The sequence below is a fragment of the Dermacentor silvarum genome, chromosome 2 (assembly GCF_013339745.2).
Source record: "Dermacentor silvarum isolate Dsil-2018 chromosome 2, BIME_Dsil_1.4, whole genome shotgun sequence".
Taxonomy (NCBI): Eukaryota; Metazoa; Arthropoda; class Arachnida; order Ixodida; family Ixodidae; genus Dermacentor; species Dermacentor silvarum.
This window is the reverse complement of record NC_051155.1, coordinates 242,890,994-242,905,025: the sequence shown is the minus strand read 5'-3', so window position 1 is coordinate 242,905,025 and position 14,032 is coordinate 242,890,994. Positions and strand designations below refer to the sequence as shown.

Below are 14,032 nucleotides of genomic sequence, written 5' to 3'. Positions count from 1 at the left end.
AAGCCATCTTCAAAGGAATCGCACTTTGTCCAAATGATAGCACGATTGGCAGCAGCACCCAGTGAATACGCCTTTGAAGTTTAAGCTGAGAAAGTGTGTCTGCAATTAGAAACACAGATTTGCTTATTCATTGCGGATAACAGCTTAGTTGCACAGTGTTGTCTCTTCTGCATGTGGTTGCTCTGCTATAATCGTGTACCTTTGTTGTCCTCCAAAGTTTCATTGTGTGGAGCTGAGTTGTTATGATGGTTGAGAGTTTAATGCAGCTCTTTCATATTCATTGCATTTTCCCAATGAAGACTTGGTTATGTACTACCTGCTGCAAAATATCCCAGGCCAAAGTACTACAGAAAAATTGAATGTATCACAATGAGATGGCGTGATGGCTGCTGGCACTCCACTATGGGTGTAGAAATGTAGTTAGATGCCTCTATACTGTTAATATAAGCTAAGCACTGGCAACCATAGCACTGGTCTAATGTCTGGTTTGGTCATAAGCTCTTTGGTATGGAATTACTCGCAACAAATAATACATTGTCTTCTGTGTGTACTTCGCAGAAAGAGAACAATATAGCATGCTTATAACACCATTGCAGTTTCACGTGTCTGTATACCTAAATATTACAAAAGATAATTATTCTTCTAATCACAAAATTTTATTGAGTGCCCTAGTGCACACAAATCCATTTTCTATGCTATTGCGTCACTTTTTGGTGGGTATTAATGTGTTCGACAAAGCACTTTATACTAAGCTTTCGTTTCTTTAATGTGTGAATAACAATACCATGCAGATCAAATAGCCTTCAAATTGATCTGCAGCAGAAATCTTGTATAGTAGAAATACCACAGAATGTATCTGTTTCCACGTAAAATAGAAGATTGCATGCAGCATTTCAGACTATATTGTTCACTTCTCTTGGTGCAGTGCTAGTCAGTATATTCTCTGAAATATCTGACTTAGCATTCACATCAACCACACTAAAAGCTTACGTTTATTTGCATTTTGGCTATATGCTTGCCTTTGAGCAGTTTTCATATTAGTTTAAATAATCGACGGTGAAACATAACAGTAAAATGTCGCAAGTGCAAATGGCAAAGATGTGTCAGTGGCTGGTTTTGTGTCCTTGTCCTTAACAGTTCTGTTAAAAATAGAGCTTTGAATTAGAGTTAATTATAAATGTTACTTTTCATTATTAGAAATGGGGCCCTTCTTGCTTAGTTCTGTAACCTATTTGCTTAACAGCCATATTAGATTAAGGATAATGGACAATACCTTCTTCGTCTGCATTTTGATTCAAGAGAGAGAAAAACAGGCTCTGTTTACGTTTCATGCACAAAATTGTCTGGAGTATCAGCCCGTGCCTTGAGTCTTATTTAAAACTAGTACATTGAAGGAAATGTTTATTTATTGGTGCCTTTCTGTTTTTCTGCCATTGTTCTTGAGGTGTGCTTCACACGTGCATTATTGAATTAAAGATGGGAAAACAAGGGCTGGGATTTAGTTAATGTACCTTTAAGGTATGCTACCTATACAGAGTCTTCTGCATCAGGTCAACCTTGAGCCTTGTTTTGATTAAGTTTGTGCAGGTAAACTGGCCTTCATGTGTGTACAGCATTTTACCTATTTTTTAAAAGTGTATGTTTTTATTGTGTTGTGGAGTACAATAAAACACTGACAGAAGAAAAAAAAATTTTCAGAGCTTGGCCTTTATGAAGAGGAGGAGGAAGAGGAAATCGACACGGACAATACCGATGAAGAAGAGCCTCTTGAAGAACCTCTTGAAGAATTTGGCTTTACTACAGCTACTGGGGGCGACTCTCCATACCTTTCTCATCTGTCTCCCAATCAGACACTGTCTGCATTGTCTGTGCCTGCCCACCAACAGCGGCAGCCACATGTCGAACCTTCTCCAGAGGCTTCGTTTGAAACGTCTGAGCCTTCCCACGAGTTTGGCTATGACCTGGAATCATCCATGCGTTCGCCACTCAAGCGCATTGTCTGTCCTATTTGCTTGCATACCTTTGCCAACAAAGCGAACTTCAAGCGCCACCAGCTTCTGCACTGGCCAGTAAGACGGAAGTTCCCCTGCTTCCTCTGCCCCAAGCAGTTCAACTGGCCCGATGATGTCAAGCGGCATATTCGCAGTGTGCATCAACTCAATGTGGACCCAAAGGGGCGCAAGCAGCCTCCGCCCAGCATGGCATTGTGACACCAGGTTTGAGTGAAAAGCTGAGCAACACTTGTGCCGTCCAGTGCGACGTGCCACTAATGGCGTGTGTGCATGTGTGTACTCCTTCACGTGCTGCAAGCTATGAGGGTTGTGTGTCTTGGCTGCTGGCCATGTGTATTCCTTGTGAGGCTGTTTGTGTTAGTGATAGACCACAGTGTGAGCTTATTGCGTTGACAACACAGTGTTATAAATGGATGCGGTGGCATCCATGCTTGAGGTATACTTCGGTATGTGGACATTTATTTGCTGCTTTCGGCTGGATCCCTGTGTGACAACAGAGTGCGTGCAGTTTTTGTACCTGGGTGTGTACCTCTTCTGGTGCTTGCTGCACAAGTGTGGCATTGCCATGTTATTACCCAAGACTAACTGCTCTTATGCACCTGAGTTGCACATGTAAGTTTAAATTCTCCAGTTTACAGTCAACAAATGGTACACATGTTTGTTTTTCTTGTTGTAGTAGTTGCCACTGAAATATCTGGTGTACAAGAGGAGCTTACCGATATTCATGCATACTGTGACACATCACTTGTGGAGAGCATGACTAAGCATTGACACGTTCATTTACATTTTAGCAGCCTTCAAAATAATTTGTGCCAGATGCAGAGATTTTATTGGCCACTGTGCAGAGATAGCATTGCTGCTACTTTAAGTAAGTTGCACTTTGTACAACATGTGCAAACATTAAATGCCTTCAAACAGAAAATTGTTGAAAATAAAGATAGTGTTTATACTAGCTAGTGGGAATAAATGACAAGCAATTGTTTTAATTCGAAGATAATATGTTCTAAAGGGTCACTTTGCTTAGCATATTGAAATATTCTGCATAAACTAAGAATACAATCTGCACATGTGGCAACAGTGCATGAAACAGTGTGATAATGTTTCGATTTATCATTTCATTGTCTTTTAAATTTTATGTTTTTTTAATCTGTGGTGATGTGGATGACAACAAAAATAAGTGCTTCAGATGTTTTAGGTTGAACTTTTACATTGATACAGACTTTAGTCTTGCGCTCATACCTAACGCCATTTCAAGTTGGCTGAGGGCTTTACTGCTTGAAGCATATGCGCTTTGTTGCACTTTGTTGTACTTCATGGTATCAATGTGAGCTGTGGCCACTTTAAAGTACTTGTTTTCTCTTTCTTTGGGCTATATGCCAGCTTAGCAATCTATGCTTAACACTTTTGAGTTCCAGAAGTCAAAATTATTATTTTTGTGTGTAATCTTTTGCACGTATTGACACTTGTAATGGGTTGTAGCTTGCTTCTGTCTTGGATACTTTCTGCCCCATGTCCTGTACATTATCTTTCCTAAGACAGATTGAATCGTATTTGGCATGGCTTAATATTGGGACTTGATTTTTTTATGAAATCGGACAAGGGCCATTTTTGTGATAGTCAGTCAATGTTATGTGCGCTGCCTGTAGTTCTTTTTTTTTTTTTTTTAAGCCCTAGATACTCATGCTGTAGTGATTACTCACTGCGCCTGATCTGGAAGATGTAGAATCTCTTGAGCCTTCTTTTATGGTAGCCAGCAGCATCCAGACCCAATTTTTGAAAACGATCTCAAGGCTGCCATGCTTGAGCAGGATTTCTTTCTTTTTCTGTGGTAAAAAGCCTAATTTCACAACCTTTATGAAGCGTGGGAAAATTCGCGTTTATGTTTTCTTAAAACATTGGCCGATATTTTCAAGTCAGCTTAAAAGCACACTGCTTTACAAGCATGTGGCATGAAAAGGGTAACCCTCTCGAGTGAAGCATGAAGTTGTTATCACATTCAGTATAACTTGCAATGTTTAACCCATGGCTGTAGTGATTTCCTGGTTGAGCTAGTGATGCTAACACGATTCACGCTCAAGAAAAATGCAGAGGAGGGTTTTGCCATACCTGAAATGCACATCATACACTGCGCTTTCCAGCACTACCTGAAGAATGCTCTGGCCACAGCTAGCACTTTGCAAGTTACACTGAATGTGGTAGTACCTCCACCCCACGGGATTCTGCCGAATTCCCTTTCACTAATGAAAGTTCGTAACATTTGCTTTGTGACTCCCATATTTTGGTTTATTTCCTCCTACTAGGGATGGTTATAGTGTCATGGCTAACTTTTAAACCAAGTTTATAGCTAGAAGTGGAGGGGAAAAAAATGTAAAATTTGTGCACTGGTCAATTCAGGTTCACAAGTTTTGTACACATTGAGAGAAGGCTAAGGGGTCAAAACATTTCGGAGCCCACTGTGGCGGCATTCACTTTCTATGTGTAGCTTTGGGACATTGGAGTCACCCATTTAAAGGTATTAGGCTACATGGCATGGGGATGATGTCTATTACTCGGAGAATGACCAAAGTCTGCAGCACTCATGAAATATACCATTAAGTAATGCATGCATAAAACTGCCTGAGCTTGAGCTCTAAAACGAGCTTACATTAAGTTTTTTTAGTACTTTATTTTGTTGTCCTTTTAAATGTTATCTCATTTTATCATTATTTCACTTTAAAATGATGTGTGGTTACATTATGTTTTGTTGTAATAGGAAGTCTCAAATGTTGATGTTGCCAGGCAAAAGTGTCATTTCAATCTGCCAAGGCTTATTGTTTCACTCCTAATATGCTGCAACTATACGCAGTAATCCCCGAGTTGCCTTCAAGTGTAGTTGTACATTGCTAGAAGTTTCTGCAAGCTTCAATAAATAAGGCAGAAGCTTGTATTCATAAAGATTATCTAGTTCAGGCACGCACAATCTAGAGCCAGGACATTTAGAACTAACTATACTTTTAAGGGCATTGCAGTATCATACGATCATTGTGACAAGAAACTTCATATTATTCTGGACTTCAGCATTTAACCCATTTCTTGTGACAACATCCTTAGTTGAGTTTGTGACCCCTTTAAGTTGTTCTTTGTTAGCACTGTTCATTTTGAGCAAAAGTCATTTATGGTTGTGGCAAAGTTAATTTGTGTTTGCCAAGGTGTGTGTCAGTTTGTTTCCTCTTCTCTTTCCCACTAGTTCTAGGCACAAATATTTGATGCCTGCTCCTCTGGGAGAGAGATGCAAATTTTAGCATCAAATTAGGAAAATTTCTCTCCCACATTCCAGAGTGCCTAAAAACTCTACTTGCATTGGCAAAAGGCTATGGTGTAGCTATTTTTAGGATGACAGTATTTAAATACATACACTCTTTTTGGTTGTCATGGCAGCAGTGTCTTCACTCCGAAAGATCTCCGTTCTTTTGTGCTTACAAGAAATTCGCTTTCCATTTTCCCATTTGTGCACTATGACTGTCGCATTGCTATCATGCATAACAGCCTTAACGCCCCCCCCCCCCCCCCTTTCTTTTCCCCAGTGGTTGACAGTTTGCAGCAGTTGGCTCCTTGCTTTCTTGCTGTGATGCTCACGTCTCTTCCTTTTACTTCTGTTCGCATGTACTGATAATGCATTTGTTATTTGGAATTTGCATTTTATCATAGTTGTTACTTTTCGTAGTTTATTTGTTTACATTTGTAGATGTGCTTTATAAATAGTCTAGCTGAGTTGGCAATTGAAAGCTGGAGTCTATTTTGTTGCAAGGGAATAAAGTTTTATTTAGACTTCGAAAACATAAAGTGAGTCTGTGCTTTTCATCTTTTCTGCCACCAAAATAAATGGCTTGAATGTTTGCCACTCAAACAGGATTATTTGTGTAACTGACTTGAAAATCGGATCAAAGTATTTTCTGTGTGAAGTGAAGCTTAACTGCATGAACATAAATGCTTCCTTTTGTCCTTCATTAGGCTGTGAAATGCAGCTGTCCATTTTTTTAAAGCCCTCATAATTACATACCATTGAGATACAAATATTTCTAAAACTGGATACTGAAAATATTTGAGAAACATTTTTTAAAAGAATTGTGGGCACAGTGAGCATTCATGTTATTTGTGTACATCACTCGTTAGCTTCTTTTGGCACTTGCATTTTCAGATTGTGCTTTTGAAGCGTCAAAATCAAACGTCCAATAACTTGCTTTAGTTGACAAACTGTGCTGTTGTGTTTTTGTGTGACTTTATATATTTTTATTTTATTATAGTGATCTCAGTTCTGCTTTATCTTTTTGAGCACCTTAAATTTAGGAGTACCATTTTACAGATTCTCTTTTTTCCCCCCTTTTTTTGGTGCTGCATTGGTGTAAATACCTGAGTAGTGTGCTCTTGTCATAGGTTTTGATGATTCTGTTATGGCCATTTGTAGACACCAAGATGCTAATTTCAAGCTTCCAATATTCTCCCTCATTGCTTTCTTTTAAGCTCTGCTCTTAAACATGTGTACTCAAAAGACACTATAAGGTTAAACTTGATGCACTCGCTGTGAAACTATATCCCTTTTATTGTGTACGCAATGGCCATACTGATGCTTCGAGCTATGAGTTGTTTGTGTCGCCACAGCGCACCTACTTTCTTTTGTTTCAGATATTACAGTCACACCTGTCGACACCAATGCCCATGACAGAACCAGCACAGTGCAGCTTCTTGCAAAGTCATTGCTATGGCAACCGGTCCCATCACGAGAGAAAGAAGAAGTGCGGTTTCCCTGTGACATCTGCCACAAAGACTTTTCAACAGCTTACACTATGCGACGGCACCGTGTCATTCACAACCCCAATTTTCTAAAGCACCAGTGTGACTTCTGTCCTCGAAGGTTCAACTGGATCGACAACCTGCGCTCTCACATGCAAGGTGTGCATGGTGTTGTCTTGCAGCAAGGCCAGAGGGGCCGGCCGAGATGTCGTAACCGGGGCAGCCCTGATCATCACACATCGAGTTGAATGGAAGGCTTTGCTTGGATTTTTGATGCTCGTCTTCAGTGAGTGTGCTATGTGAGCAGTGCAGTGGTAAGTTCTGAATGTGTACCTTTTCTTTTTTTAACTCCTTTGAGGTAGAGGCCATGAGTGAGAGCCACACATTGTTACACAAACCTTTTCCTTTTCATTTGTCCACATTAAGGATGCACATTGTGTTTTGAATGTGTGTAATGCCTGACATTAAGAAGTGGACATTTGTTGCCATTAGTCACTTGCAAAATAATGCAAGGGGAGGAAGAGATCTCAACACATGGCTGCTGAGAATGAGGTGACCCAACATTTTATGAAGTACTTCATAAACATTTATTGCCTGCACCCCATGTTTCAGTCAGCTTTGTTGACACATACCAGTGTAACCTTGCAAGTACTGGATACACATGAGCTTTTTTGCACTTGTCAGTTTGTTTATGATATTAGCACATGTCTATTGATGCCAAAGTGCTGACCTGTGAAGGACACATAATATATTACAAGCACTGTTCGTGCTTCTTTTGAAAACATATTTTATTTCTGAGTTCCTTTCCTGAAGTATAGGATATTTAGTTCCTGCAGCTGGGGGTTCTTATTTCACTTGTTTGATCATATGAAGAACTTCTGGTGATGTTACAGATGAATTGCTCAAACGATTTAGTAACTGTGTCTGCTAATATGTTGCATGTTTGGAACATACACTTTGCCACAGTGCCCATAGTAACACAAGTCTGTAGCTACTGAAAACTTGTGCAGCCTTTGCTGTACTTACTTTTGCCGGCGATACTGAGGCAACTTTTCGTATGTTAGCCATAAAAGTTTTAATGTAGATGAGCATTCAAAATTAAGTTATGTAAAGCTAGTATAAATGTAATTACCACTGTATGATAAATCTGCAAAAAGCCTCATTGTTCACGCCACTTTGCTGTGCAAGCATGTACACTTACCCTACGCATCTCTTGAGCACGCAGTCAAGGGACCTTGGAACGGTTTTTCATTGATATGCTGGATATGGAACAGGGAACGTATTGCAGGAAGTGTTTTCTACTAGTTCACATTATGTGCAGAGCTACAGAAGTTTCTCTTCAACCTTCTCTCTAAAACCAGCGGGAGACTGACTTATGTCCCAGTGCTGTATTTTCCTTTCTGAATGGAGTATTGAGGTTTGCAGCAGTTGCTTTATTTTTTGTGCTATAAAGAAATGAAACCGCTAAGCGGTGAGTTCAGATTGCATAATGTCACAGCCAACTCTTAGTGCTTGAGATCTCTGGAAAGCAAGGTTGAAAATTCACTTCCTTCTTTAAAGCTTTGGAGCACAGTAGAATGCTGATTAGACACACTGTATGGAGTCAGCTCTTGTTGTGCAAGTAGCAACTTCATTTCTTCCAACCAGGGCTGTACTTATGCTTTATTCCTGTCCATCTGACCACTGGCCTTGTCTATTTCCTAGTATAAATGTTTTGTGCTCTTTTTTATAGCTCTCCTTAAAGTGTAGTTTCTGCATTAAACTCCATAACTTGTTGAGGTTCCATGCAGAAACTATATATTTGACTGTTGAATTTTGGCCATGACATTGCACTTGAAACACTGACCCATGCTCCTCTCAGTGTACAAGACACTTTTGTTTATCCTTCTTGTGAAATGTTAGAATTTATGGAATGATCAGCTCCTTTTTTTCTTGGCATCATGTTGTGGCAGGAGAACTCCTGCTACAGCATTAGCATCATTGCTTTTTATTGTATCTGTGCTGCAAGACATATTCTAGTGTATTTCTGGTCACCATGTCTGTCTTCATACAATGTACAGGACTTGTCCATTGTGGCCAATTCGTACCAATTTTTCTGGTTGTGTTCAGAGCCTTTAATATTAAATTTTCATTGCTTGTTTGATAAAGAATTTAAAAATTAATTTGGAGTTCGTCTGCACCTAATTTATATTTTTTAATGCAGTATTTTGTTACTTGCTTTTTTCTTCTTCTTCTTCTTTTCGGTTCATACCTCATCAGTTACACAGGCCATAGAGATGTCGGCAAATAAGAGAAGTGAGAGTGCACTCACTTGTGGGAAGGCATGCGTAGATGAATTTAATTTTCTATTATTGCATTGGTTTTGCCAATAAGCTTCTAAAGTTTTAAGAGACAACATGCAACTTTTGAGAACATGTATCTTTATTTGCATATTGCTATTATGTGAGTACATTTAATTAATTTTAAGTTGATGAAACAAGGCCATTTCTTTTCTGAAAGATTTTTCACTGTTACTCGTGACTCTACAGTTTTAGAAAATAATTCAGTTCATTGTGTGAAGCCAAATAAGCTGCATAATATCTTTACGTGGAAAATTTCTGCAAAAGAACAAGCAAGCTGACTATAAAAATACTATGGTTGTTTGTGCGTGTATGCACAAAAAATCACTACAAATCGAGCTTGAATAATATTTTTTAGTTTTGATGCATCTTTCTGCACTTCTCACAGTGTGGAAAGGGTGCTGCCCTTTTCTGTGTAGTCATCTTGTGTTCATTGTAGCTTATGTCAAAACTGAAGTTCATGGCAGACGTGTATAAATAATGATTGGTAGGAAGTGCATAAATATTGTACCCTGACATGGGCATCAAAGGATGTTTTCACCTTGTGTAGCCACATTAGTGATTTATGTGGTTCGTTTTTATGACATCCATTTTGGAAATCTTCACACTAACAACCATATTAAGAGTTAAGTAATATCGCTAGCATCTCATGATAATATGAATAATTAGCGATAATGCAAGGCAGGTATTCCTCCATTTATATTATGTTATTGTGTCAAGCCAAATTCCTCACAGTTGTTACAATTTAGTTAACTATGTATGCTTTGAATTTTTAAGTGTGTTGCAGACAAGCTGTAAGTAACACAAAAATAATTTTAAGAAAGGTGGCACCATAAGTGTTAAAGAATCTGCTGGATTTCTTGTTCCCCATGTGTTGGCACAACTCATTGTATTGAATATACCTTGAATATTCCTATTTTGTCCTGGCATACTGCTTTCTACGAGCCGATGGAATCTCATTCTCTGTTATGCTGCTCTGGATTCTCAACTGCAGTATCGCAGGATGAGTCACATCACCTCTGATTTCTCTTGAAACTTAACCCTTTCTTTACCACTGATGTGTATAGTCGGCGCTGGAATTTGTACCAATATAGCCAGTGATGAGTATAACCGTCAGTCATGAGGCTACGTTTCTGGAAATTTCTGGGAAATTTGGCACATTTTTTGGTCATTTCCTGCTGTACAGAAAGGGTTAACATGCATTTTTTGTGCACTTGAACGTAAATAGCATTGAATTTATTTCATTACTTGCAACTTTGTCACAAGTATGTAGCTCAAGGTTCAGCAGTAGTTATCTCAACAGACATTACCCCCCAAAAAACTGAAATTTTGATGTCAAGCAAAGATGGATACAGCAGTGATTTATGTTCTTGTGCCTTCTTTATTTTATAGGTGGGGAATTCTATAGCCTCGTAGAAAGTGAAGTTTGTTAGTCAGTGATAAAACAATTAACTTGTCCATAGCACATCAGTGCACAGTAGCATTCTTTTAATCACGAATTCATTGGTTGTCAGTATGTTTTCATTGCCATCTTGTGAAGGCATAGGCTGTCTGTGATAAGAGAACAAGGCTCCATTCCTGCATTTTGGTTTGTGTAATTATGTAATTTGTGTTGCTTTTCTTTTTTTTTTTTAGTTTGCTCTGTGAACCTTTGTGCATTTATAATGCCTTAGATTTATTAAACCAAACTGAGTCTCATGTTGTCACATGCTGTAACTTTTGTATGCTGCCTAATAAAATAAAAAAAATCTTGAAGACGTAGTAGTTTTTATTTGTCCTTGTGAGTCACTTATTGGGCAAAAATTTAATGTCATATACCTTGGCCAACTTGTTTTGAGGCCTCTTGAACTAAATGAGATGGTGTGCATTCTTCTCATTTTACTTAGTGGGGTTTATTTTGTGGCTGGAAGGACCTTGTTTCTTTTTGCATGACCATTTAATCTTGAGGAAGGCACATTATACAGTTCCCAGTTGCACTTGTGAGAGTTTGCATGGAATCGGTACAGCATTGCCAGCATCACATCACACGATGCATGGAAATAATTGTGTGTGCTGGCCTTGGTTGCATGCACAGTTCATGACTTGTAGGTACATGGTCATTGTGGACATGTGTGTGGAAAGTCTGCATGACTTCCTTTAGTGTGCCTTTGTGAGCACAAATGAAAACCAAATTTCAAATTTTTTTAAAACACTGAACATGGAAAAGCAGTTGCTTTCTTTTTTTTAAAGTATCATGTCTTTTAAGCGGTCTGCTTGCTCTATAAACAAGCCAGAGGTTTCTTTCTGCACTACAATGGTTGCAATGCATGCTTGTATGACTCTTTACACTACTATGGTGAAAACCAGAACTTTCCAGTGCTTCTGTCTTCATTACACAGCATGCTCTGTATGTCTTCAAAGCCCCGAGTTCCTACCTCTGCAGTTTACTGTTTCTGCTGAGGCACTGGACATATGGGCGACATTACTATTATGCAAGCCTTTCAGAATACTTTGCCATAGCTTGTCAATGAAATATTTGTCATGTAAGTGCACCTTTTGTTTTTTTTTGTGATTGTCAGCCGAAATCTTTTTGTTATTGCACATTCTAGTTTCTTGTACATGTTCTTTTCAGTTAGCAATACTTTTTTGGGTTTTTGACGCACTGTGCATTTCGTCCTTTTGCCAGCATCTTTAAGTCTGTGCACTTTTTAATCTGCTTTTCTTATTCTTCAGCCTACCACTGATGCTTTCATTTGCTTTATTGTTATGGTGGGCTTTCGTTCTACTTTGCACTTTTTTTTATTTTAAAGTACTGCTATGTGGCAGTACTTTACAATTATGTTTATGTTAGTGTTCCTGTTCTTCGTGCATGTTAAAACACAATTTGTTGGATTGACACATTTACTAGTTTGCTAATTAATGATACAGGCATTGTTACTATCAAATTGCATGATCATAACAATGTCAGCTTACCCGCCTTATTATGAAGAAGCCATATTGATTGATTTAAGAGATATATATATATATTTGCCACTGTATGCTTACCACACTGATAGTTAAATTATAGTTGCATGCATGTATCTTAATTGTCAATAGTATGTTATTTTATTTAGAGAGTGTTGCAGTGGCTCTACAGTATGCGCATGATACAAAAACATTTAATGGCAGTGCATGGGCAAGTTTTAGACAAATGCTTCTTTTTTAAGTTCTTCTTTTTAAGCTTTTCCAGCATGTCAAAGATCTTGTACAAAGCTGTGTATTTTTGCAATTCTGTATTGAATGAATTTTGAGAAATCGACATCTTAAGCTCTCTGCATGATCATAGAGTATGCGTCATGATGTTGATTTGTTTGCTGCCCGATAGCACGAGAAGCTGATAGATGCCTGTTGATGCATAGTTTTATTCTTTATTTTATTTTTTATTTTTTGCACTAAGGTGGATGGTAATTGTTTTAACCTGAGAAAAGCGGTGTTAATTTAAGCAAAGTAAAGAGTGTTATCGCATGCATAGCAGGTGTGGCGGCGCTGCTGTTTGATTTTTATGTATAGTGCTTTATTAAAAAATTGGAGCCTTTAACAGCTGTTTATCTAATCAGACCATTTTCTGTTTCTTTAAGTCCTCATTTTGATGCAATTAAAATGGTTTAAGCTTTCTTAAAGGCCTGCCTCATATGTTGCATGTCATGTCTTTTGTCTAGAGTTTAGTGCCTTTTTTTTTTCAGTAACAACAAAACAGCTTGTTTACCCTTATTACATTAAAAAAAGTAAGATAATATTTGTTAAAACTGAACAACAAATGTAGAACAAGAAATGTCACTGGAGCCATTGTTTCTACATGTTTCCTTATCGAAACATTGGCTGCAGTAACATTCCTTGTTTGACAATTGTCATTCACCTAAAGCCTCCGTCTCCCTGTGAACTTCTGTCTTTTTTGTTATATTGGGTTTCAAGGATTGAGAAACAGTTGTCGGTTTGTGTGTACAGCAACAATGCCGCGTAGATTTCTGCTTGATGCTTTTTATATTGCAGAGACTGGAAAACCAAGTAGGGTAGGGTACAAGTGTGTTTTCAAGAGCACAAGCGAAATAATGTCTTTTTATTCACCCCTCTAGGTTCCTCTCACCCTGTACTGCTTCAGCAACTGTCTGGCAAGGAACCTCTTCCTAGCAGTGGCGGCAGCAACAGCAGCAGCAGCAGCAGCACCACTACCAAAGCAGGAGGATGCCCACTGTTCACTTGTGAACTCTGTGGCCAATCTATGACACATGCTTACAGCATGCAGCGACATCGACGCCAGCACTTGACCCAGCCCAAGTCCTTTGCTTGTGATGTGTGTGGTCGTAGGTACAACCGTAGAGACAATATGCTTGTACATTGCCGGACTCATTATTCATGACAAGGAGGAATGGTGTGCAGTGTTTGATAGTGGAGAATTTTTTCACAACTATAAAAGCGTCATTGCAGTACTGAAACATTAAAAACTGTTGATCTCCATACTTTCTTTATGTGTTTCATTGAGAAGAAGCTACAGCTCAGTGACATGCCCACTCTTGAAGACCATTGAAACCAAAGACTATTGAAGTTCTGTGAGCTTCATTGGATCCTTTGCACAAGCTTGTCGAAGAGAGTCAATGGGGCTTGCAGATTTTAATGATCATGCAGAGGACCCAGTGAGATTTCCAGATTTCAATGGTATCCGGTGTCGGTGGTCTTTGAAAGTGCATGTGGGATAGATATAATTGTGGCTCTGGTGTATGGTGTTTAGTCCATTATGGAGGAGTGCTGAGCTACTAGATTGTACGATAGGCACGCTTCTTGGAATGCAAATCAGTAACATTTGTAGATTCTGAGTAAATTACATATAGAGGCTATTGGTAAAGGTACGAATTAGCTGAACTTTTTTTTGTGTGTGTGTGTATAAGTGTGTGTGTG

General features: G+C 38.7%; 1 protein-coding gene and 1 long non-coding RNA gene across 2 annotated transcripts; both read left to right on the top strand.

Moving 5' to 3' along the window:
- Window positions 1-402: 402 nt before the first annotated feature.
- LOC119440771 (zinc finger and BTB domain-containing protein 8A-like) lies at window positions 403-2,210 on the top strand. Its single transcript, XM_049663049.1, has 2 exons — window positions 403-406; window positions 1,699-2,210. Exons 1-2 carry the CDS (start codon window positions 403-405, stop codon window positions 2,208-2,210), a joined length of 516 nt encoding a protein of 171 aa, XP_049519006.1.
- Window positions 2,211-2,220: 10 nt separating this feature from the next.
- On the top strand, window positions 2,221-13,566 carry LOC125943337 (uncharacterized). Its single transcript, XR_007465749.1, has 2 exons — window positions 2,221-2,624; window positions 6,675-13,566. It is a non-coding gene; the product is annotated as an uncharacterized LOC125943337 (long non-coding RNA).
- The last annotated feature ends 466 nt before the right edge of the window (window positions 13,567-14,032 follow it).